This window comes from Panthera leo, chromosome F2, assembly GCF_018350215.1.
Source record: "Panthera leo isolate Ple1 chromosome F2, P.leo_Ple1_pat1.1, whole genome shotgun sequence".
NCBI classification, from domain to species: domain Eukaryota; kingdom Metazoa; phylum Chordata; class Mammalia; order Carnivora; family Felidae; genus Panthera; species Panthera leo.
In genome coordinates, this window is record NC_056695.1 from 32,930,852 (window position 1) to 32,953,528 (window position 22,677).

The following is a 22,677-nucleotide window of genomic DNA, read 5'->3' on the forward strand; positions in this document are numbered from 1 at the left end:
CGTGTTGAGAAATGCTGAATGGTTGAAAGAGTAGTTGAATGAATTATTAGAGAATATTGAAGAAGGATCCGTGTTTCGGAGAACACTGAATACTAAAAGTACTAAATACTTTTTATTTATACTACTAAATACTAAATGAATACTAAATACTAAATACTATGAGTAATACTAAATACTAAATACTAAAGAGTCTGAACATTACCTTGTAGGCCACGGGGAATAATTGAAGAGTTTTTGTTGTTACTTTATTTTTGATATTTTGTAAAAAGGTTGCTTTCAAGTCACTAGCAGTCTATATCATGGGCAAAGATGTAGATATCCTTGGGACCAGAAATACCAGTTTGGAGATCATTTCAGTGGTCCAGGAAAGACTATTTATCTGTAGGCCAGACCTTCTCAATAGCTAGATTCTTCATTCTCTTGCCTTCACAGTTATAGCTCTCTTACTAGGTACGTCATGCTGTTTGCAAAAAAGTAAATTTTCATTTCATTATAGCTTTATCAAGTAATTATTAATTAAAAAGAATCATTTTCATTTATTCTAGACCAGAAGACAAAAGCAAAAACTAAACACAATTTTGGAATTTCATGTGTAAGCAGAACCAGGCATAGAGAAAGGCAGCAAGCATGCCCCATTCAGGACGATACTTCCAAAATCCCAATCCCTGTGTTAACTCAGCCAAAACACAGAAAAATAATTCTTTTTCCCCTCCTTTTTCTCTCTTGTTCCCAGAATGCACTCTCTTCACCTGCTTTAATTAAAGTAATTATCCATTAAGTGTGTGAAACAGGGAGCTTGACTCCATCGTCTAAAAGACCAGAACTCATACCTGAGCTGGCTGGATTGTTTTCATCTTTTCAATTTCTTAGTTACTGCATCTTGCTAAGCTCCCAGGTCTGATCCCCAATTAAGGAACTCAATGAATGTGTCACAATTCTTTAGGTTCCCACTCACCTCCTCCCTCAATTCCAGAGTCCTTGGTAGTAAATCAAGTATTTTGTCATTGAAACTTAGACTAAGTAGCTTCTTTCACTGTTTTTGAATTTTTAATGTATGTGTGTGTGTCTATCCATTACACACATACACACACACACACACACACACACACTCCAAAGTAAAATTAAATTTTTGTGTATTCCCTAAAAGAAAATAGACAGATTTTTGGCCACATACATATTATCTTGACAAAGTTTATAAATCTGTTCAACTGTATATTCTCTGGCATTTGGAAACCTACACCAGATTTGATGACAAGTTAGAAATAGGATCCTATAGGTACCTCTGAGGATACTTATACCAACAATCTTAACCGTGGAGAAGTATGCTCCAGAAATTCAGTCAGTTAGCCTACATCATGACCTCTGCATTGATGACTTCCACAGGTACTCTGAAGAAAAGTTGTGCTAATGACATAGAGTAATAAAAACACACTGTTTTACAAACTTATTCCACGTTTTCCTACCACCAATTCTTGACCTTCTGGAATGGCCTCCTTTTGAACATTCACTTGTCAAATTCCTAACCTTTACAAAGACCAATTCAAATGCCATCATTTTCTAAAGCCTTGCTTGATATCTGTGTCCCACCAACCACATCCTATTTCTTCTGTCTATAAGCTTCATAGAAGTTTTAATCTCTATTTTGGCATTTTTTTCTAATTCTGCTTAAATTATATTCATATGTATATTTGTCTAATCCCTTACACTTAGATTGACATTCCTTGAAGTTAGAAGCCATGTTCTGCAGATATTCTTATTCACAACTCCCAATATTGTGCCTGACTTAAAATACTCAGCAATTGATTATTCCATTTAATTTGGGAAGCCAGATATAGCAATTGAGAAGGTTCCAGTAGTAGTTACTATTGGCAGGATGTCTGTAATGAAACCATTAAAAAGCTCCCTCCTTGTGCTAGGAAGTTTATTCATTTTCTTCAGATTATATTTTAATGAAGTTCTGCAATGGAAAATAAAAAGAAATACTTTTGTGTATTAGTCTAGTCAGAGGAAGCTGGTTTTATGAATTTAAAGGGATTAGATAAAATTGATCTCATATATTGCAAATCCTAATGAGTTGTGATTTCTTCTTCTATAAATGAAAAAGTTTAAATTAAATTTCAGGGAAGCTATTTGGTGTCATTTAATCTTCAGTAATAAAATAAAGATTGTGAGTGTGCAACTCTAAACAATTACTAATTTCAGTTTCTCATTAAGTTTTGAGGGAATCTGAGCAGGTAGAACAAAGGTACACATTGAAAAGTAGGATAAAAGTCATAGAAGTGTACCAGATTTAAAAATTTTAAAATATGCACTATTTATTTGTGTGAAATATTCAAACTGTCGTTTCACTTTTTTAAAAGTCAAGTACCTGCCCCTTGCCAGTGACCACGCCTTTAAACAACAGAAGCCTTGACATTTCCTTGGCTTAGTTCCTTTTTAGAAACTGCCTAAAACATGTAATTTATGACCATTTTGTTTTCAGTAGGCTAAGAACCAGATTGTCATACAAAGCTCCTACAATGCAAGTTGCAAAATTTCTACCTTTAAAAACAAAAACAAACAAACAAAAACCAGAAAAAAAAGGGAAAAGGAAGAGAAAAGAAAATTATCTCATGAACATAACCATTTATGAGGAAAGGAAAGACTATCTTTTTTTAACTTGAAAGACAAGTCTTTCCCGGCAATAAAATCCTAGAATACATAAAACACCTTAAAAACCTGAACATGACTTCTGGAAATGCCATTTTTTGACAACTAATTTCAAATAGAGTTTCACACAGAAAGAAAAGGAAGGGATTTTTAAGAGAGACAAAGCTGGGGAAGGGGAAAGAAAATATAAGGAGCTAGTGGCAGGAAAACTGGGGAAGCATAATTGTCACAAATCAGACTTGCCCTGTGGTTATCTCTTTTCACCGCTTTGCATCTCTTTTTCTTCCTTGGAAAGCCAGCTTGATTTTGCAGCCTATGACCTGAACCAACTACAGCCATGACATTTCTGCTAAAAGCCCAAACCATTAAGACAAAAACAGGCTTGTCATGATTACCAAGACAGGTCTGTTTGTGCATTTCATTTCATTTTGAACTTTGACAGGTAAAATTGAGTTCCTGATGGCAGACGGTGGGACTTGGAGATCAAACAGTCAGGATGCTCAGCTACCACTTGTTCTTGCAAATATGTCTTAGCAGTCAGGAATGAACAAAAAATAAGCAGATTGGACAAGATAAGTTAAGCAGCAGCTAAGAAAGATAAAAATGATTTCTTTTTTCTCATGCATTTTTAAACTTCCAGAAGGCTGTTAAATTATTGAAGTATTTCCTAATGGTATGAGACACATGAGTGGAATCATCATTGTCATCCCCATTAATAGCATATTTATTAATTGGTCCATATGTCATAGTTGGCACTTGGGGAGTTTAAAAAGAGCGAGGAGACATATATAAAAATTAAGATGAATTTGTGTATCTTTAAGTGTTCTCATCATCATGTTCATAAATCTTTAAAATGCTCTCTTCAACATCTGAAGATAAATAGTTATATATGCTAAAGCATTACCATTATTAAGTTTATTAAGTTAACAAATATCTAATGCAACATGACACAATAAGAAAAATCACCAACTTCCAATTCAGATAAACTTGGGTTTAAATATCAGCTCTATGAAAAATGATTAAAAATTGTCACTAGAAACTGTGCTACTCCATTTTGCAGTTGCAGTTTGCAAAGATTAAATAGATTGTTCAATGTTGCTATGAGCTAATTCATTCCCCCAAAATTCACCTGTTGAAACCCTAATCCACAGTTCCTCAAAATGTGACTATATTGGGAGGTAGTCTTTAAAGAAGTGTTAAAGTTAAAATGAGGTCATATTGGTGGACCTTAATCCAATATGACAGGTATTCTTATAAGAAGAAGAAATTAGGACTCAGACAACACAGACAGAGGGACGACCACATGCGGAGACAAGAAGGTAGCCATCTGCCAAGTAAAGAAAGTGGCCTCATGAGGCGCTTTGGTGGCTCAGATTAAGCTTCCGATTCTTGATCTCAGCTCAGGTCATGATGTCAAGATTCATGAATTGGGCCCTGCACTGGCAGTGTGGGGAGCATTCTTAGCATTCTCTCCTCCCTTTCTTTCTGCCCCTCCTACCCCCATCTCTCTCCTTTTCTCTCTGTCCCTCCCCAGTTCACACTCACTCACTCTCTCTCTCTCTCTCTCTCAAAATACATAAACTTTAAAAAAAAAAAGTGGTCTTGGGGTGCCTGGTGTCTCAGTCAGTTAAGTGTCCAACTTCAGCTCAGGTCATGATCTCCTGGTCCGTGAGTTTGAGCCCCGTGTCGGGCTCTGTGCTGATAGCTCAGAGCCTAGAGCCTGCTTCGGAGTCTGTCTCTCCCTGCTCTCCCCCACCCCCCACTCTTGCTCTGTCTCTCTGTCTCTCTCTTTCAAAAATAAACAAACGTAAAAAAAAATTTTTTTAAGGGGCCTCAGAGGAAATCAAACCTGTTGACACCTTGACCTTGAATTCTTAGCCCCCAGAATTGTGAGAAAATAAATTTTTGTTCTTTAAGCCTCCTAGTGTGTGGTGTTTTGTTATGGCCACCTAGCAAACTAGCACAGATGTCATACAAAGTCAGTGGCAAGCCGGGGCCCAGACTCAGAGCTTTCATAGTTTCAAACTCTGTCTCCTGTCAACATCTGACCAAACTATTTTGCTTTTATTCCTCTTCCCTGACCTCTACAATTCTACGATCCCCAAGACCGACCTCCATTTCCTCTCTCTCTATGCTCACTCCTAAAGATCTCACCTTTTTAATGGCCTTATTGCCATCAGCATGCTCATAACTCCTGGACTCACTTTCCCAGCAAGCCCTCTCTTTGGGGTTCACCTCAGTAAGACTCATCAATCACCCATGAAAGTGTTTCTTGATTGAATCAGAAGCATCCAAATGCTATCTTGTCCAAAACTGAACTCAAGATTTTCCTCTAAAACCTCTTCCTCCCAATCTTTCCCAGGTTGAGAAAGATAACGGAGTCTGCCCAATTTCTGACACTGACTCAGTGAGAAATCCACTTGAGTCTGCCTCCAAAACGTGTCCTGAACCTGTTGACCCCTCTCCATGTTTTCTGCTGCAGTGTTGCTGAGGACAGTGTCTGTTCTTGTCTGAGTAATAACAGTAGCCCTGGACTGACCCTCTGGCTTCATTGAGTCCATCAGGGTTTTTCCTGACCTGTGCCTTTTGTGCCTTCTGTTCCCTCTGTCCCTTTTCTCTCCTGGCTCTTCATAGGACCTTTCTCATCCTTCAAGCCTCCAGTTGTATATCACCCCCTCAGAGAGGCCAGGCTTGATTCATCTCTTTAAATAGTTCTCCCCTTCTGTCTTTCTCTATCCCATTCATTTACTTCCGAGTATTTCCAATGTAAAATGGTTTTCTTCTAAGCTTTTTATCTGTCTCCATCACTGTCAAAGAAAAAAAAATGCAACACACAAATTAGATAGGCACAGAAAGACTGTATTCAGGACTCTCTAAATAGAGGACAGAGGTTGAACTCAGTTCTGCTGAAACACGATGCAGGGGAGTTTGTGAGATGCAGGGTGAGCTAGTGGCAATAGAAGGGAGATGGATCAATATCATAAAGTCATCTGTGTTTGCTAATTGGCGCTTACCAAAGTTAGGCTCCTACCTTGCTTCTCTTTTCTTAAATCTTTATTTTTTTATTTTTGAGAGAGAGGGAGAGAAACAGAGAGAGAGGGAGACACAGAATCCAAAACAGGCTCTAAAATCTGAGCTGTCAGCACAGAGCCCGATGCAGGGCTTGAACTCATCAACTGTGACATCATGACCTGAGCTGAAGTCAGACGCTTAACTGACTGAACCACGCAGGTGACCCGTTTGCTTGTAAACCTAAGTGCCAAGTACAGTTCCTGACACACATGTCCTTAATCAAATTTTGATAAATGAGCACATGAATGAATATGCTTTACTAGAATACTTGACCTGTGTTATCTAAGGTATTTAATATTCTCTATGAAATATGGCCTTTTGTAGCAACATGGATGGAACTGGAGAGTGTGATGCTAAGTGAAATAAGTCATACAGAGAAAGACAGATGCCATATGTTTTCACTCCTATGTGGATCCTGAGAAACTTAACAGAAGAACATGGGGGAGGGTTAGAGAGGGTTAGAGAAGGAGGGAGCCAAACCATAAGAGACTCTTAAAAACAGAGAACAAACTGAGGATTGATGGGGGATGGGAGGGAGGGGAGGGTGGGTGAGGGGTACTGAGGAGGGCACCTGTTGGGATGAGCACTGGGTGTTGTATGTAAACCAATCTGACAATAAATTTCATATTAAAAAAAAAAAAAAATATATATATATATATATATATATATATATATATATATTCTCTAGACCTCAGCGTCCTGTAAAACTGGAATAATACTCTACATCTTATAGATTGTTGTTAAGATTAAATAACATTATGTATGTTAAAATACAAAGAATAAGGCTTCAATAAGTAGAATGTTTTCTTCTCCAGATGCTGTGTTTCTAAACAAAATCTAGATAAGTCTCTTAAAATGATAATCTTTTTTTTCTGTGCTTTGGCTGTTGGGACCCTCATTTGTGTTATATAAACACAATATATAAACACATTTGTGTTATATAAACACAAATGCTTTTATGCATACATTTGTATTCTACCAGCATATTCCTTTTTTCCCAGCTTTATTGAAATATAATTGACATATAATGTTGTGCAAGTTTAAGGTATACACAATGTGTTGATTGGATACACTTAATATATTGCAAAATGATTACCACCAAGCATGAGCCAACTTCTCCATCACATCACACAATTACTAGCTCCTTTTTTTTTTTTTTTTTGAGAGAGAGAGAGAGAGAGATAGGGTGCAAGTGACTGAGAGAGTCTGACTTGAGAGTGCAGAGAGAGAGAGAGAGAGGGAGAGAGACTGAGAAGGGCTCGCCCGAAGCAGGGCTCACGGATTTTTTTTTACCCAAAGTGGGGCTTAAGCTCATCTGAGGCGGGGATTGAGCTCACCTAATGTGGGACTTGAACTTACGAACCATGAAATCATAACGTGAACTGAAGTCAGATACTTAACGACTGAGCCACCCAGGCACCCAATTACTAGTTAGTTCTTATGTGTCCATCAACAGAAAAATGAATAAAGAAGGTGTAGTGTGTGTGTGTGTGTGTGTGTGTGTGTGTGTGTGTGTGTGTTCAACAATAAGAAAGAAGGAAATCCTGCCATTTGAAGACAACGTGGATGGGCCTTGAGGGCATTATGCAAAGTGACATAAATCAGGCATAGAAGGATAGTGTGTGATACTACTTACATGTGGAATCTGAAAAAGCCTAACTCATAGAAACAGAGTAGAATGGTGGTTACCAGAGACTGGAGGGTTGGGGGTGGGTAGAGGAAATGGAAAGATATTAGTCAAAGAATACAAACTTCCAGTTACAAGATGAGTAAGAACTACAGATCTACCAAGATATTCTTAAAAATAAACATACGAAAATATGATGGTTACTCATGACAAATGTGAGTCGAAGTAGCATAACTTTAAACTTTGAGACTTCCAGACACGTGTTTGGATCCAGTGTCATCATATGCCTTGTTTCCACAGAAGCAAGTAAATTGCAGTGAAAGAGGCATATGCACTGCTGTATCAGAAAGGTTTTGAGGTGAACTTTACACAGTAGGGATTGGTGGTAGCCAATAGGTGGTCTTTAAAATCTCTTAACATCATAGTTTTGTCTACACCAGCGAAATCAGCAAAACAAACTGAAGCATAAAGCACTACTACCTTAACAATCTGTGACTGTCAGAGGAAAGTGGCTATTTTTCTCTTTAGACAATAGTCTCCATGACCTCCTTGTTTTGCATAACAATGCAGCAGCCTTGGCCTGACCATCGCCCTCCATCCAGACACTCACTGAGAGTACATCTGCACTTTGCGTTTCAGAACTTGAGTTCAAACTCACCATGTTCCATTAGACAGTGTTAGAGGCAGAACTAACTCTAATAGGCCTGGTATGCTATATCCAGCTTTTCCCCGCTATGCAGTGAGTGTAAAAAGATATAAACACCTTTATCTCTAAAACCAGGAATAACAAGTGCTTCTTAATACGTTCTTTCAATTTTCCTGATTAAAAAAAAAATAGTTACAAAATAAAGGATTGTTAAATGGATCAATTGGGAAATATAAAATTACTTGCCTGTCTCATGGTGGCTCCTCAAAAAGTTAAACATAAAATTACTTTATGATCCAACAATTCCAGTCTAGTTACATGTATCCCAAAGGGATGAAAGTAGGGACTCTAACAAATGCTTGCACAAAGTGTTCATACTACTCTATTCACAACAGCCAAGAGGTGGAAACCCCTCAAATGTCTATCAACAGATGAGTAAACAAAAAGTGATGTGTGTGTGTGTGTGTGTGTGTGTACACACAGTATTATATTCAGTGATAAAAAGGAATGAAATTCTTGTGCCTGGGTGGCTCAGTCAGTTAAGTGTCTGACTTTGGCTCAGGTCATGATCTCGTGGTTCATGAGTTCGAGTCTTGCATCGGACTCTCTGCTCTCAGCACCGAGCCCACTTCAGATCCTCTATCTCCCTCTCTCTTTGCCCCGCTCCTGCTTGTGCTGTCTGTCTGTCTCTCTCAACATAAATAAATAAACTTAAAAAAAAAATGATTGAAATTCTCATGTATGGTACAATAGGGATAAACCTTGAAAATAATATGCTAACTGAAAACAACAGTCTAAGAAGAACAGATATTGTATGATTCCACTTATATGAGGTACTTAAAAGAGGCAAATTCAGAGACAGAAAGTAGGATGAGATTACCAGGGTTTGAGGGGACTGGGGGATGGGGAGCGACAGAATGCTCAATGGGTACAGAATTTCTTTTGGGGATAATGAAAAATTCCTGGAAATGGATTGTGTGATCTTTAAACAACATTGTGAATGTACTTAATGCCACTGAATTGTAGGCTTAAAATGGTCAGAATGGTAAATGTTGTTATGTATGTTTCATGCCAATAAAAAATTAATAAATAAACGTTAAAAATCATCATTCCCTTATAGTATAGATACTTCGTTCATCGTGAGTTTAAATTTCTTGCAGGTGGGGGAGGGTTGTACAGTGAGATGGAAAAATGCTTCAGACATGGATTCAGGAGCCTTCTCCAGTCTCAGCTCCGTCACTTACTAGCAAAAAGAATTTGAACACATCACTTAGGTCCTTTGCACCTTAGCTTCTTCTAGTTACAGTATCCAACCGAGTTGTTCTGAGTACTAAAATTAAAGAAAATAATGCATGTAAAGGGCTTTGTAAATTCCAACAGTTATACAAGTAGATAAGAGCAGTTTTATGATGTATTCCTTTAAGAAACTTAATCTTTTCACTGAAATATACTTATTGCTATTTACATATTCTAAAATATTAAGGTATTGTTGGCAAGATTCAGCCAAGGTGGATTTTTTTCTCTGTGGATTGAATCATAAGTTTTTAGAGTGAAAATAAAGGGGCACATGGGTGGCTTGTCAGTTTAGCGTTCTACTCTTGATTTCAGCTCAGGCCATTATCTCATGGTCATGAGATTGAGCCCCAAGTCTAGCCTCACCTTGAACCCTGCATGGAACCCACATCGTTGTCATTGTGGAGGCCCCGTGGAGCCCCCATCAGGCTCAGGGCTGGGAATGGAGCCTGCTTTCAATTCTCTCTCTCCCTCTCCCTCAGCCCCTCCCCTATGCATACTTGTCCTCTCTCCAAAAAAAAATGAGAAATTAAAAATTTTTTAAATAAAAATAGGATGAAAAAATGCTAAATTTCTAAAAAAACGACATTTCTACTTAGCATTCTTATAGTCAGTGAGTCATTAAGCCTTTCCTTTCCATACCTTTTGTTCATTGGTTAGCCTCTTTGTACATACCTTAGGAAGAAAATGATAACTATGTTGTATCTGGTCTGGAAAAAGGCCTTCATTCATATTTAATTACAAATATTAGCAAATTTTGTTTTGCTACCTGCTCTCATCTTCCATCCCAAACCATGCATACCATTGTTAGTCTTTGCATTGCCAGACATACAATAATTTGACTTGGCAGTGTATCCAATTGGACATTGTCTTGTAAAACCCTTTGGAAACATAATTACATTGAGAACTAAGTATTTAAAAAGTAACAAATTTCTAGTAATAACCTCATAACTTTATGCCAGAATGAGTGTGGTTGAGCAAGTGTCAACTAATTTTTTGTTTCCCTCCTTAGTGGTTATGTCTTTGACTATGATTACTACAGAGAAGATTTCTACAATCGGTATGTAAATTTTTCATTCTTGTTTCCTCTTGGTTTAAATGATCTTTTAAATGTTTTGCACATTTCATTCCTAGATATTCTTGACTGATATTTGAAATAAAGAAAATTCTTTTAAGTCCCAAGAAGTATAATATAGGCAGATTTTCCTATTTTCATTGTGCTTACTGAAGCCTAGTGCATCTTGGACTTTTAGGACTTCAGAGGTTCTTAAGCCTAAAATTCAGTTATTGAATATTTGAATAACATTCCAAAAATTTAATTAACCAATACTGTTTTCCGGTTCTGTTGTTGACTTAGAATTCTTCAAGACTGAGAGTTTGGTAAACTCAGAAAATGACTCCAACCTTCCAAAATACATCTGCTTTCATCTGACACATTGCAATGCTGTATTGGTTAGATGCAATAAAATTACAGACAGTTCTTGCTTTGCATAGTAGTGTTGGACCATAAAGGAAACCATACCAAGTGATGTTAATAACCAGTGGAAAAAACAGAATTTTCCATGAGGTCTAAAAATGTAAAAACATTACAGACTCTCCTACTGTTGGTTATAAATTATAGGGAAACACAGTAAAATAGCTTTAAGTGCACTATAATTTAAAACAGTAAAAAATGAGAATTAACGTGTTTTACTTCTTTGTAAAAAAGCCCTGTCAAAAGTAGTTTGAACCGTGCTTGCTTTCTCATACAACTTACAGCACGGAACTAGCACACCTCTTGTGCCTTGGTGAGTTGTCATATTCTTTTTTCAGGCTGGACCAACGTCAGCAGTATATCAGTATTGTGAACCATCTCTGAGAGTTCTTCAGTGTGTAGTTCTTTTGCGACTGTCACTTCTTCTGGGGCATCCTCATCCCTTTTTACCACTTGACAACAATTTTCCTCATTTATGTCAATATGTTTGCTTTAATAAGGTCCCCAGGCTCGATATCTAGAGTCTCTCCAATAGAAGAGTGTCAACAATCCTCACTCAGCTATTCCTCCTCGACTTCTCCATTACATCTAATTTTATTTCATTTCCAGTGCTATCCTTCCTCTGTTCTTTGCTGCATTTTCATCTTTTGCATTTCCTCTTTGGAGTGTCCGTTTTTGTCAAGTGCCACATGGGTTTGTCACGGGCAACAAGGAGACAATACAACTACACGGTTACTGTCTGTGTGTGAACTGAATAACAGATGCACCACAACCAGACGGACTTTGAATGAAGTGATGTAACTGATCACTGATCGTGATGCACATCTGTTATTTACAGTGATTTGTGGACTGAAAAACCAGCAGCAAAGTTCAGACTGTATGAAATTACTCACAGTTAGTATATTGTGGTAACTGAAATTTGATTTGTGCTATGTGGAGACTGGTGTTATTTAACTAAATATTGGTCATGGAAATTCAGAGACACACAGAGCAAGGGCCGACTGTACATAGGTCATTAGACCACACACACACACAAACGAGGTAAATATCTTTGAAGCTGTTAATTGTAAGTTCTAGTCAAACAAAATAACAAAAAATCCCAAGGTATAAAAATGCAAAATAGTTTTGCATTTAGAACAAGAGTTTGTAATGGACATTTTAAATAGGGAAGAAATGTCACCATCCCTTGGGAGCGCCTTGTTCTTTTTGCTCTAGCCACACGGCTCCTTTTTCAGTTCCACAAGAACACCATGGACCCTCCCACCCCAACACCTTCCTCTGTGCTGCTCCTTCTCCTCATACCTCCCTCTGCCATCTAGTTAACCTGACTTCATCCCTCAGATCTCAGCATGAACACCACTCTCAGACTAAATTAGGTTCCTCTGTGGGCCTCTCTCAGCGCCCAGTATTGTTCCTTCACAGCACTTCTGGTTTTTACTGTTGCGTTTCTTTGTGGTGACAGTATTTGATTTATGTCTGCCTCTCTTCCTCCATGAAGGCAGGAAAGATGCCCAGTTTTTCTTATTATTGTATCCTCAGGCACTATCATTAAGTCTCAAAACATACTGGATACCCAATTTGTATTAATTCATCTCCTTTGTTTAGAGAGACTTTGGTTTTCCCAAGATCATAGAGTAAATTCATGACAAAACTACAATCATAAACTATTCCTTTAGATTCAATAACTGACTGTGTGAATATGCAAAACAGAAGGAGAACAATTCAGAGTTAAATAAAAGGAGACAGCCTTACCTAAAGGGAAATAGGACCCACAATCCTACCTTCATAACCACTATGTTCAGCTGCTCAGTTAAGCAAGTTATTTCACTAGTGATGCCTTTATGACAAAATATGAATCTTAAATGATAATTTTCTCAAAGGATCTTTATAATTTCTATAAAATATAGTATTTTATTTTAAATACTAAATAGTTTATAATAACTTGTCCTCAAAATGACCTGAAGGTCTGGCAGTATTAAAAAATCCCATTTACTATTAAGGAAAGATAACATTTCAATAGTCTGCATACCATTTGAAAATTTTAGTTTTTGACAATGCTAAAGACATCTTCTAATACAGCTTTTTTTCAGGATGTAGAACAATGTCTTAATTGCTATGAATAAAGTTTTCAATTAACGTACATTGTGTTTTAATCTGTCAGTATAAAACTGTTTTAGAATTGTAATCTCTCGAATGTTTTCAATATTGTGGCATCCTTCTACATTTAAAGAATTTCTGCTTAGGGGCACCTGGGTGGCTCAGTCGGTTAAGCATCCTACTTCAGTTCAGGTCATGATCTCGCAGTCCGTGGGTTCGAGCCCTACATCGGGCTCTGTGCTAACATCTCAAATCCTGGAACCTGCTTCAGATTCTGTGTCTCCCTCTCTCTGCCCCTCCCCCACTCATATTTTGTCTCTCTGTGTCTCTCAAAAATGAATAAATGTCAAAAAAAAATTTTTTTAAGAATTTCTGCTTAAAATGGCTCAATAAAAATCATTAGCTAGATGATAGATAAATAGATAGATAGAGATAGAGATGATAGATAAATCTATCCTTACCTGCCACAGAGCAAGAGCCTTAATCAGCCAAATAGTTACAGAGCGTGAAGCTTTCAGATGGCTCTCCACTACACAAAAAAGCTAACCCTGAACAATTCCCAAAATAATTTGTTTGTCTTATATAAAACCTGTTTGGCTTATAAGTGCGCAAAAGATCAGTATTGTTGTGTTGCTAACTGACTATCTAAGCAATCTGTGCTCTTACTGGTTTATTTTCCATTTCTCACACTTGGCTAAGAAAGATATAAGCATTTGCCACTAGTGGATCGAGTCAGGAGTTCCCTGTGAAAATAGATTCTCATGAAAGGAAAACAGAATGGAGAGGCTGGACAATATAAATAGCTTACAAAGTGTTAACAATTTTATCCACAGTAATCTCTCATAAATTACACTCTGCTTGAATTTGTGGTTAATTTTTTTTCTCTTTTTACTAGTGGTGCAAACTTGGGCAAGTTATTTAATACTACAAAATATGTTGTTTCATCCACAATGTGAGCAAGAAATTAATTTCTGCATCATAAGATTGTTCTGAGGATTAAATGAAATAACATATGTATAATGATCAGCATTATGCTTGGTATATTTTTACTGCGTAATCAATGTTAACTACTAATAATTGTTAACAGTAACCATTAACAATAATAATGAATGCATTTCTCTGACTGATATTCATGTAGCATCGTCCCTGTGAGAAATAAACTGGTGGGTCAGTTGGTCCAAAACAGTCTATTGTGATGACTCCAGATTATTCTGTTTTATGGTTTTCCCTTTTCCTGCTCCCAGCGCATTCTGGTTGGAGCTAAACACACTTACTTGCAGAGAGAGGACCCTCAGCTATTTCCTTTAACCCCAAGCGGCCTTGTTTTTGGTTCTGAAAACAGAAATCACTTAGTTACATGTAACAGGGATAATTGTATGTAAAAACTTTCTAACTAGGTATTAAGGAACTGAAAAAGCAAAAAGAAAACACTGTGGTGTAATGGAGTTAGCCACTACAGGAAGCAGCTACCAACTCCAAGTTTGGGAAAACAGAGGATGAGGTTGGGGATTATCAAAATTTAATGTAGAAAAGGGGAGTTACAGAGCAGAAACTCTGCTCAGCTGGTGCTGCTTTATCTGAACCCAGAGGGGGAACTTGGGGTTTGAAACCTAGACCTTCTTAAGGGAAGGTGAAGGGACTGTCCTGCATGTGTTGCAAAATCACTTAAACTGGAGTCATCTGAGTAGTGACTGAGTGGGCTAAACCCAGCAAGGAGCCAGCTGGCCCCCACGGAAATGTAGTTGGCAGAGTCCCAACTCCAACTGTGGTTAAAGGTGGGTCTGAAGCTGAGAGATAATAGCTTAGTCTCTGACATACATCCACATCCTATTGTTATCCGTTTTCTGCCAGATTTGGGGATTTTAATGTGACTGGGGATTTTCAACCCTTAGATAGTTTCAGCTTAGAAAACTGCTTTACGTAAAGCGCCATTGTATTGTCATTGTTCTAATACGTTGGCCCAGCAGTAACTTTTCTAAAGACTAAATGAGTGTCTGTTCATGGCTACGAGGATCATGAAGATTATCACTAAATAATAGACTTGAGTGATTATTCTAAACTTAAAAAAAAATTTTTTTTAATGTTTATTTATTTTTGACAGAGAGAGAGACAGAGCATGAGTGAGGTAGGGGCAGAGAGAGGGAGACACAGAATCCGAAGCAGGCTCCAGGCTCCGAGCTGTCAGCACAGAGCCCAACGCAGGGCCCGAACTCACGGACCGTGAGATCATGACCTGAGCTGAAGTCAGACACTCAACCGACCGAGCCCCCCAGGCGCCCCTAAACTTTTTTTATATTACACAAACCATTGCTCAATAATTTACAACAATAGATGGCATTTTCTTCTAAAAGGTCAAGTCTGACTCTAAAGGAAGGACATTACATGGTATTAAAACTAAAGATAAATATTTATGCCCTTCCAAGTTAAGTAAAAAGAGATACATACATTTAAAATTATATTGAATCCCCCCAAGGAATGTTTTCCATTTCTGAGATATTAGCAGTGTTAATCCAATCCTTTTTCAGTAGTATCAGGAACAACACTGAGCCATTTATAACCTCCAGGATGAGTAAGTTTCTGTTAATAGAGGAAAAGAAATGCCTGAAGTGCTTTACCATATAAAAAACATGTACACATATTAAATGATGTGAAATAGGCATTGTTCAACTCTGGCACAATTTTGACCTTGTGTATCTTAACAGAAGAGAAGCTTTTACAGTTGTCGTTAATGAAAAAACTCCACCTCAAGTTGCAGTTGTTGAGGTTATTGATTATAGAGCACAGTATATATTCTCAAATATTGGGAAAACATATTAGCAAGAGGCAATGTATGTTTCATCATGCAAGTTTAAATTACCATCCAATAGAATATTATACCACTTAAAACATTTGGAGATAACAGCATGGTACACTTGACAAAGGGTATGATTCGGAGTAAGAAGGCATGAATTTCAGGCCTAGTTGTGCATGTGCTGACTGTTTAAACTTAGCCAAGTCACTTCATCACTTTTTTTTCAAGTTTTCTTCATGGGCAAAATGACCTAACAATAGCCACATTACAGAATTATAAGCATTAAATAAGAGAATCATTTTACTCACTTACAACCTCACAACTGCTGTTTGAATATATTAACTTTTTCATTACCCAAAGCTGTATACAAAATATAGCAGATAGCAGAGTTGTGCAAAAGATAAAGATTATATTAATATAAGGCCAAAAAAAAATGCAAAAAAGACCACTCAGGATTTCAACCACCTTGCCTTTAAAATTTTTTTTTAATGTTTATTTATTTTCAAGAGAGAGAGACAGAGCATGAGCAGGGGAGGGACAGAGAGGAAGATACAGAATCTGAAACTGGCCCCAGGCTCTGAGCTGTCAGAGTAGAGCCCTATGGATTCGGGGCTCAAACTCACCAACTGTGAGATCATGACCTGAGCTGAAGTCAGATGCTTAAATGACTGAGCCACCAGGTTCCCCATCAACCACCTTGCCTTTAAAATCATGTCCAAGATCCAGGGAGACAACTTCACTGACAATCTTAGAAAATTTCAATAACAGAAAAACAACAGAAGTTATTCATTTACTGGTCTCCAGTGGAGCGTGCCTTTGAAAATTCTCTGTGGATTCAGTTGTAACCAAAGGCTTACTTGAAGTCAGGTGGAAATTATAGACAGATTTTATGAATTTTGAGTAGTTCAAGCAGTATAGAAAATAAATATAACTATAAGCTATAAGAATCATTCACGTGGATTTCAAATATATCCCTTCTGAAAAATAAAGAGACACCTTAATCTGATTTTGTAGACTATACAACTATCAGAACTTAAGCATGCTGAAGAGGATAAGGTTGAATCAAGACACAGAGGAAGATCTCTGATGCTCTGGTTACTGATTTTCACATATGCTAAAAAGCCTCAGTGAGGTCATGGCTCTGAACTTGTTCTCAGGTTTTGACTCTAGGCAGCCTAGTTTTTGAGCCCTTAGTCCAGACCACATATTTTTGTTAACATTAGCCACATTAACTTTTGATTCACAAGTAATTAAAATGAACAACTCTTCTCATGAAGGAAATTTAGAAAGAAAAAACAGATAATTACCAATTCTTGAAAACTATCTATCTAAATAACTTACCTAAATTAAAATTTAGTGTTCAGTGACAAAATATTATGCAAATATTACATTTTTTTAAATTTTAAAATCACATTAGTGAAAAATAAGCATAAGTCAAAGTTTCTCAGGTAATGATTATTAGAAGATGGTATATCTACTTGAGAAAATGCACCACAGCAATTAAAATAAACATTAGGAAGACCACATAGCAGGCTTGAGAAATGTTTTTAATATAAACCAAGGAGAATTAGCCAGAATACATGACCATGCATAGATTAGGTTCTCAACTATGTGAAAAATAAGGATACCTGTGGAAAATATTTAGAAAATGATAGTACTTTTAGAGTATGATGTTGGGAGTTATGTTTTTTTCATGTATTTTTTCAAAAATTCTGCTTTATTATTATTAAAGCTTAATACTAACAAGGTTTTAATTAAAACAAACATTCAAAATTACATTCATTTTATATGTCACTATGCGTTTAAATTGCCTTTGTCCAAAACACAACTAATTTTTATTTATTTATTTATTTATTTATTTATTTATTTTTATTTACATTTCTTTATTTTTGAGAGGCAGAGAGCGTGAGTGGGAGAGGGGCAGAGAGAGAGTGAGACAGAGAATCTGAAGCAGGCTCCAAGCTGTCAGCTCAGAGCTGGGTGCGGGGCTCGAACCCATGAACTGTGAGATCATGACCTGAGCCAAAGTCAGATGCTCAACCCACTGAGCCACCCAGGTACCCCACACAGCTAATTTTTAATAGCTAATATCTATATCCTTCTTAGAAACAAGCTATGTTTATTTTTATCAGGTGTATAAATATTAAGATTCTTTACCAATTTTTTATCTTTTACTGGGTAATAAAATTACATATCTCAGATACTTTTAAAGCAAACAAAATGCAAAACAAGAAATGACCACATGAAAAGTAGGTATGTTTATTAAATAAAGGAAACTAAATCCTCAAATTTCATTAATGGGTTGTTTTTATTAAAATCTGGTTACATTTATTTTATTCTGCTCAAGAGTAGGTCTTTTAGGGTTCTTATTTTAAGGTAGACATTGAAGAAGGAAAAATTATGTGTTTGGCTTCACTATAAATAATTATCTATTTGCCCAATAAATATTAGAGGGAAAACAGTATTCTATGCATATTAGGGAAAGCAAGAACGATTAAAGAAAAAGAGAGGGTAAATAATTCTAACAATTGAAGGAACAAAACAAGTGAGAGGAAAAAGTTTTAAGCTTTTAACTGACCTTTGAAATTTAGATTCTATTTAATTCTCTTGCATTTGCGATCTTTGCTGTCAGTCTGTAATTCTAAGTGGACTATTTCCATGGTCTCAACAATATTTGCTAATCTAATACCTTGTAAAGGCAAAATTTCTTAGATTAGCTATAAACAGAATTCTGATGAGAAAGCCAATGAGTTAGCTTTCACCTACTTCTGTCTGCATTTAGAAGAACCCTTGAATCCTAGAAAATCTGCCCCCACTTCCCATCCTTCTCTTGTTATGTTTTTGTGCCTTCGGACAATATCCAATCTTCTTTCCTTTTATTTCTGAAAAAGAAAGTGTAGCCAATGAAAATTAAGAAACTCCTCAGCTCCATTAAATTTTGTAAATTCAAAATTTTACTGACATGTGAAGTGTCCATACCCTTCTTTAGCTTTTGTTGTTGTTGTTAAATTTGTTGTTGTTATATATCCCTTGTCAAAATTTAAGTTCTGATATTGCACATCTTCCAGCATATTCTGATATGCTATCAGAATAGCAGAAAGAATTGGTAAAACTTTCCCTACTTCTTGACGAGAAAGGAGTTATTGCCCTTTGAAGCAACTCATCAAGGGTTACGCTCTTATAGGAATTGATGGCAAAGGGCACCATGCATACTGAGTATGTTTCTGAGTATGTTTCTAAACACATACTGAGTATGTGACATACTAAAAGTATGTCACAAATACAATGAACAAATGCAGCTCTGTTTTCTCAACATGAGATTAGGCCTGGCCAACACTGGAGGCTTTGCAATCCTTGGTCGGGGGAAGCAATAGAAATAGTGATAATCATTTGTTTCACTTTCCTGTAAAATATTCTTCAATTATGTTGTAACTGGAGTAGTGGTGGCTATGGTGGCTTTACTTGGCCTGCATTTTCATTATAGCGTTCTTCCATTGTTGCATAGTTTAGTTGTGCTTTAGAAATTTTCTTAACCCAATTTATAGATCAGCTTAATTAATGAACCAGCTAAATTGCACTTTCATGGCCAGGGGAGATGGTCCTTCCAAAACAGGCTGCCCCTCATCTGAAGCAGCAGCATCTATCCTGGAAGAGATGAGTCAATTGCCATATTTTTTCCCCTCGACAGTGTTGGGTGTTAGAGCTCCTAAAAAGTGCCTTCATATTTTGGTTCACTAGCTTAAGGTGCTCTGTGAATTCAACTTATAAATAAGTGATGTGGTCCTTGTTTTGTGATTGAAATGAGGGGCAGGCTTAGTTGACCCTTTTGATTTTCCAGCCCCCAGTGGTATGGATGATATTCATAACCCTTTTCAGCTTCATCCTGACGCTTCCCTTTGAAGTAAACTATAATGTGCTGACCTCCATGACCCATTCTTTGCTAGCAGTTCTTCGGTTCTAATGGACTTTGCTTATTCACAGAGGATGGCACCTCTCTTGAACTCTGTCTCATTCCATTTCTTTTCCTTTCCAGACATCTCTTAGTTTCTCCCCAGCATGCTTCCAAATAGTTTTTGAACACTTTAGCTGTCTAATGCGGGAGACATTCACAGGACTAAGTTCTGCTTCGAGTGTGGTTTATATACTACTTTTTTGCCCCCATAGTATCAGAGTTTTCAATGTTTCTGAGTGAATATTTGGACACCCGCCTATCTTAATTTTTATTATATTTCATATATTATTTTCTAAAAAGGGATTCATCTGTATACATAAGTAAGATGTAATGTTATAAAATAACCTGTTGTAGAAATTTTTTCCTTCGTATTATAGAAATTCACTTCTGACTTCCATATTAGATTATTCTTACTGACTGTTTTAAAGCAGTTATGAGAATATAATCCATATAGTGGTATCACAATAAAGTAATATCAATGATCATTCTAAGTCCATTCTAGCGGATAAATAGTAACACATCTTGTTCACTGGTAAAGGAATGACTAATACATCCTCATGTTTTTCCCTGACTTTTTACACTTCTCAAATGTGCTAAGTATGTAAAAATTTGCTGTTTTTAAGTATGCAATATGAAGAATATGAAGTTTTTGAATCTATGCATTACATATGTATATAAATGAGTAAATACTCTCATACTTTTATTCCTTTCATTGTTTAGTGGAAATGCATTGATTGTGGTGAATATCATTTTTTCACTTTTTAGTAAAAGCTTCTAGGATTTTTACTTTTTTTTGGTTAGAGAAATTTTCAACAGCTTACTATACAAATATCACTAGTCTCAATTTGCATGTCTAGCAACTGGTCAGAATAATAAAAAGATATCCCAATACGTATTTCCACAAGGACTCTCTAGTCAACAAAATTTTGTCCTCTTGCTAGTGCCATTTTATTTAAACTCAGTCTCCTTGTTTGTACAGTCCGGGGATCTTTTGTTACTTAAAAAGTCCTTAGAGACAGGTATGGCACCATGTTGATTTGTCTCTCACAGCTGGTCTCTTTAATCTAGAGTTATTTCAAAATGATTTTCCTTACGAGCTGTGTTATGATGGAACAATAATTTCCTTTGCTTTGTTCCTGATTCTGCATGATCTTTCCCTCTTTTCAAGCTACTGTGCTAGTAAGTGTTGATGTGTAAGAGGAAGATTTCTATTCTAAGAAGGGTAAATCTGTTAAATGAAGCAAAGAAATACTCGGGAACAAAGTTTAGCATAGTTTCAACAAATTGCACGGTACCATTGGAGCAAAGTTCCTTGACCTGTCACACTTTAAAGATGAGTTCATATTGGAGGATCAGATTCTAATGTCTAGAATGCACAGACTATATCAGCGTCCTATCTCTTTAGTGAAAAACGAAACTTCCAATAAACACCTGTGTGTGAACAACGATAACAGAAACATTTACTGACACTTTTTACAAGGCCATTTTCTTAATCATTTCACACGTTTGATAGAACACTTAGGCATAAACCAACTCTCAGCCATGCTTGTGTTTTGTGAAGGTTATTTGATTACCATGGGCGTGTGCCCCCACCTCCCCGTGCAGTAATTCCACTGAAGCGTCCCAGAGTGGCCGTCACAGCGACTCGCAGGGGTAAAGGAGTCTTTTCCATGAAAGGGGGATCAAGATCTACCGTCAGTGGGTCATCTTCATCAGGCTCCAAATGTAAGTAACCTTCCTTATTTTACTTATGTTTCAAAAAGGGAGGGGTTGCTCATCATTTGCATGAATGCCTATGTACAATAAATTAATAATCATGGGGTTTCTGCTGTGCACAAAGTATTAGGGAAATATATAATGGATAAGAAATGGACTCGGCTTTCCCTCAGGCTACATTTCAGTAGGGGAGACAGACATAAGCATGAATAACAAAAACCCAGGACCAATTTGAAAACTTTTATCAGAGCAAATAACATGCTCTCAGCCCATCTGGTTTGTGACATATTACAGTCCTGAAATATAACATGTCGCTTTTAGGGAAGAAAAAAAAAAATTCAAACGAGAGTGCATATACTACCTTTCAGAGAAGTAGTATACAAAATTAGTGCATGCTTTGAATATTTGAGCACTGGGATAATAAAGATAGGCAAATGATATAACAGAGATGTTAAAAATGTAACTTGCCATACTATTCTAAATCATTATGGTGTCTGAAAGCATATATTATGTCACAAAAAATAAAATAAGGTTTATGTAACTTCACATGAATTAGTGAAAAGTAGAGATACAAGCTTTCTGACTAAACACGCTGCTAAATTTTTATATAGAGGGATTCAGAAAAACTCTAATTTGTTATTAGAATATTATTCAGAAGAAAAGATAAGAAAATTTCTTGCATTCTTTGGGGTTACTTTGTAGCAGAGAAGAGGCAGACAGTAAGCAAACAAATTAGAATATGAAATGTTACACAGATCACTGCTATGTCAAAGGATAAAGTAATATAAAGCAAAAGAGAAAGTGTCACAGGATGGTCTATGACTACCTCTCTGAAAAAAGTGGCATTAGAACAGAGACCTGATGCAAGGAGGGAAGTGAGGGGGTGAGCCTGAAGCTCTCAGAGACAGAGCATTGTGGGCAGAGGAATATCAGTGTTGAGACCTTAGGTTAACAGTCAAGGAACACCAGAGAAACCAATGTGGCTCAGCAGCGTGAGGGAAGGAAAATGTAGGCTGGAAATAAGAGAGAGGTAGAGAGAGGGAAAGTTCCAGAGTAGCGTGGCAGGCCATTATGGTGACTTTGTAGTTGTTCTGCATCCCAACATCTTCGGACAAGTAAGGCAAATACTATTATCCCAATTTTAAATTGATGGGTAAACACAGAGAAGATCACGTAGCCTAGACTAGAACCCATGTCTCTTCATTTTCCTCCCCACATCCCATCTACTATAGAACATTGCTTTTACCGGGGCGCCTGGGTGACTTGGTCGGTTGGGCGTCCGACTTCGGCTCAGGTCATGATCTCACGGTCCCGTGAGTTCGAGCCCCGCGTCAGGCTCTGTGCTGACAGCTCGGAGCCT

General features: G+C 37.0%; 1 protein-coding gene across 5 annotated transcripts in view; it reads left to right on the plus strand.

The window, feature by feature from the left end:
• Positions 1 to 22,677, plus strand: part of RALYL (RALY RNA binding protein like) — a 704,928-nt gene that overhangs the window by 598,620 nt on the left and 83,631 nt on the right. For all 5 annotated transcript variants that reach the window (XM_042923553.1, XM_042923555.1, XM_042923552.1 and 2 more), the window contains 2 exons: positions 10,300 to 10,347; positions 21,163 to 21,326. In XM_042923553.1, the coding sequence (XP_042779487.1) occupies positions 10,300 to 10,347; positions 21,163 to 21,326 (212 nt within the window). The remainder of the gene's footprint in view (positions 1 to 10,299; positions 10,348 to 21,162; positions 21,327 to 22,677) is intronic.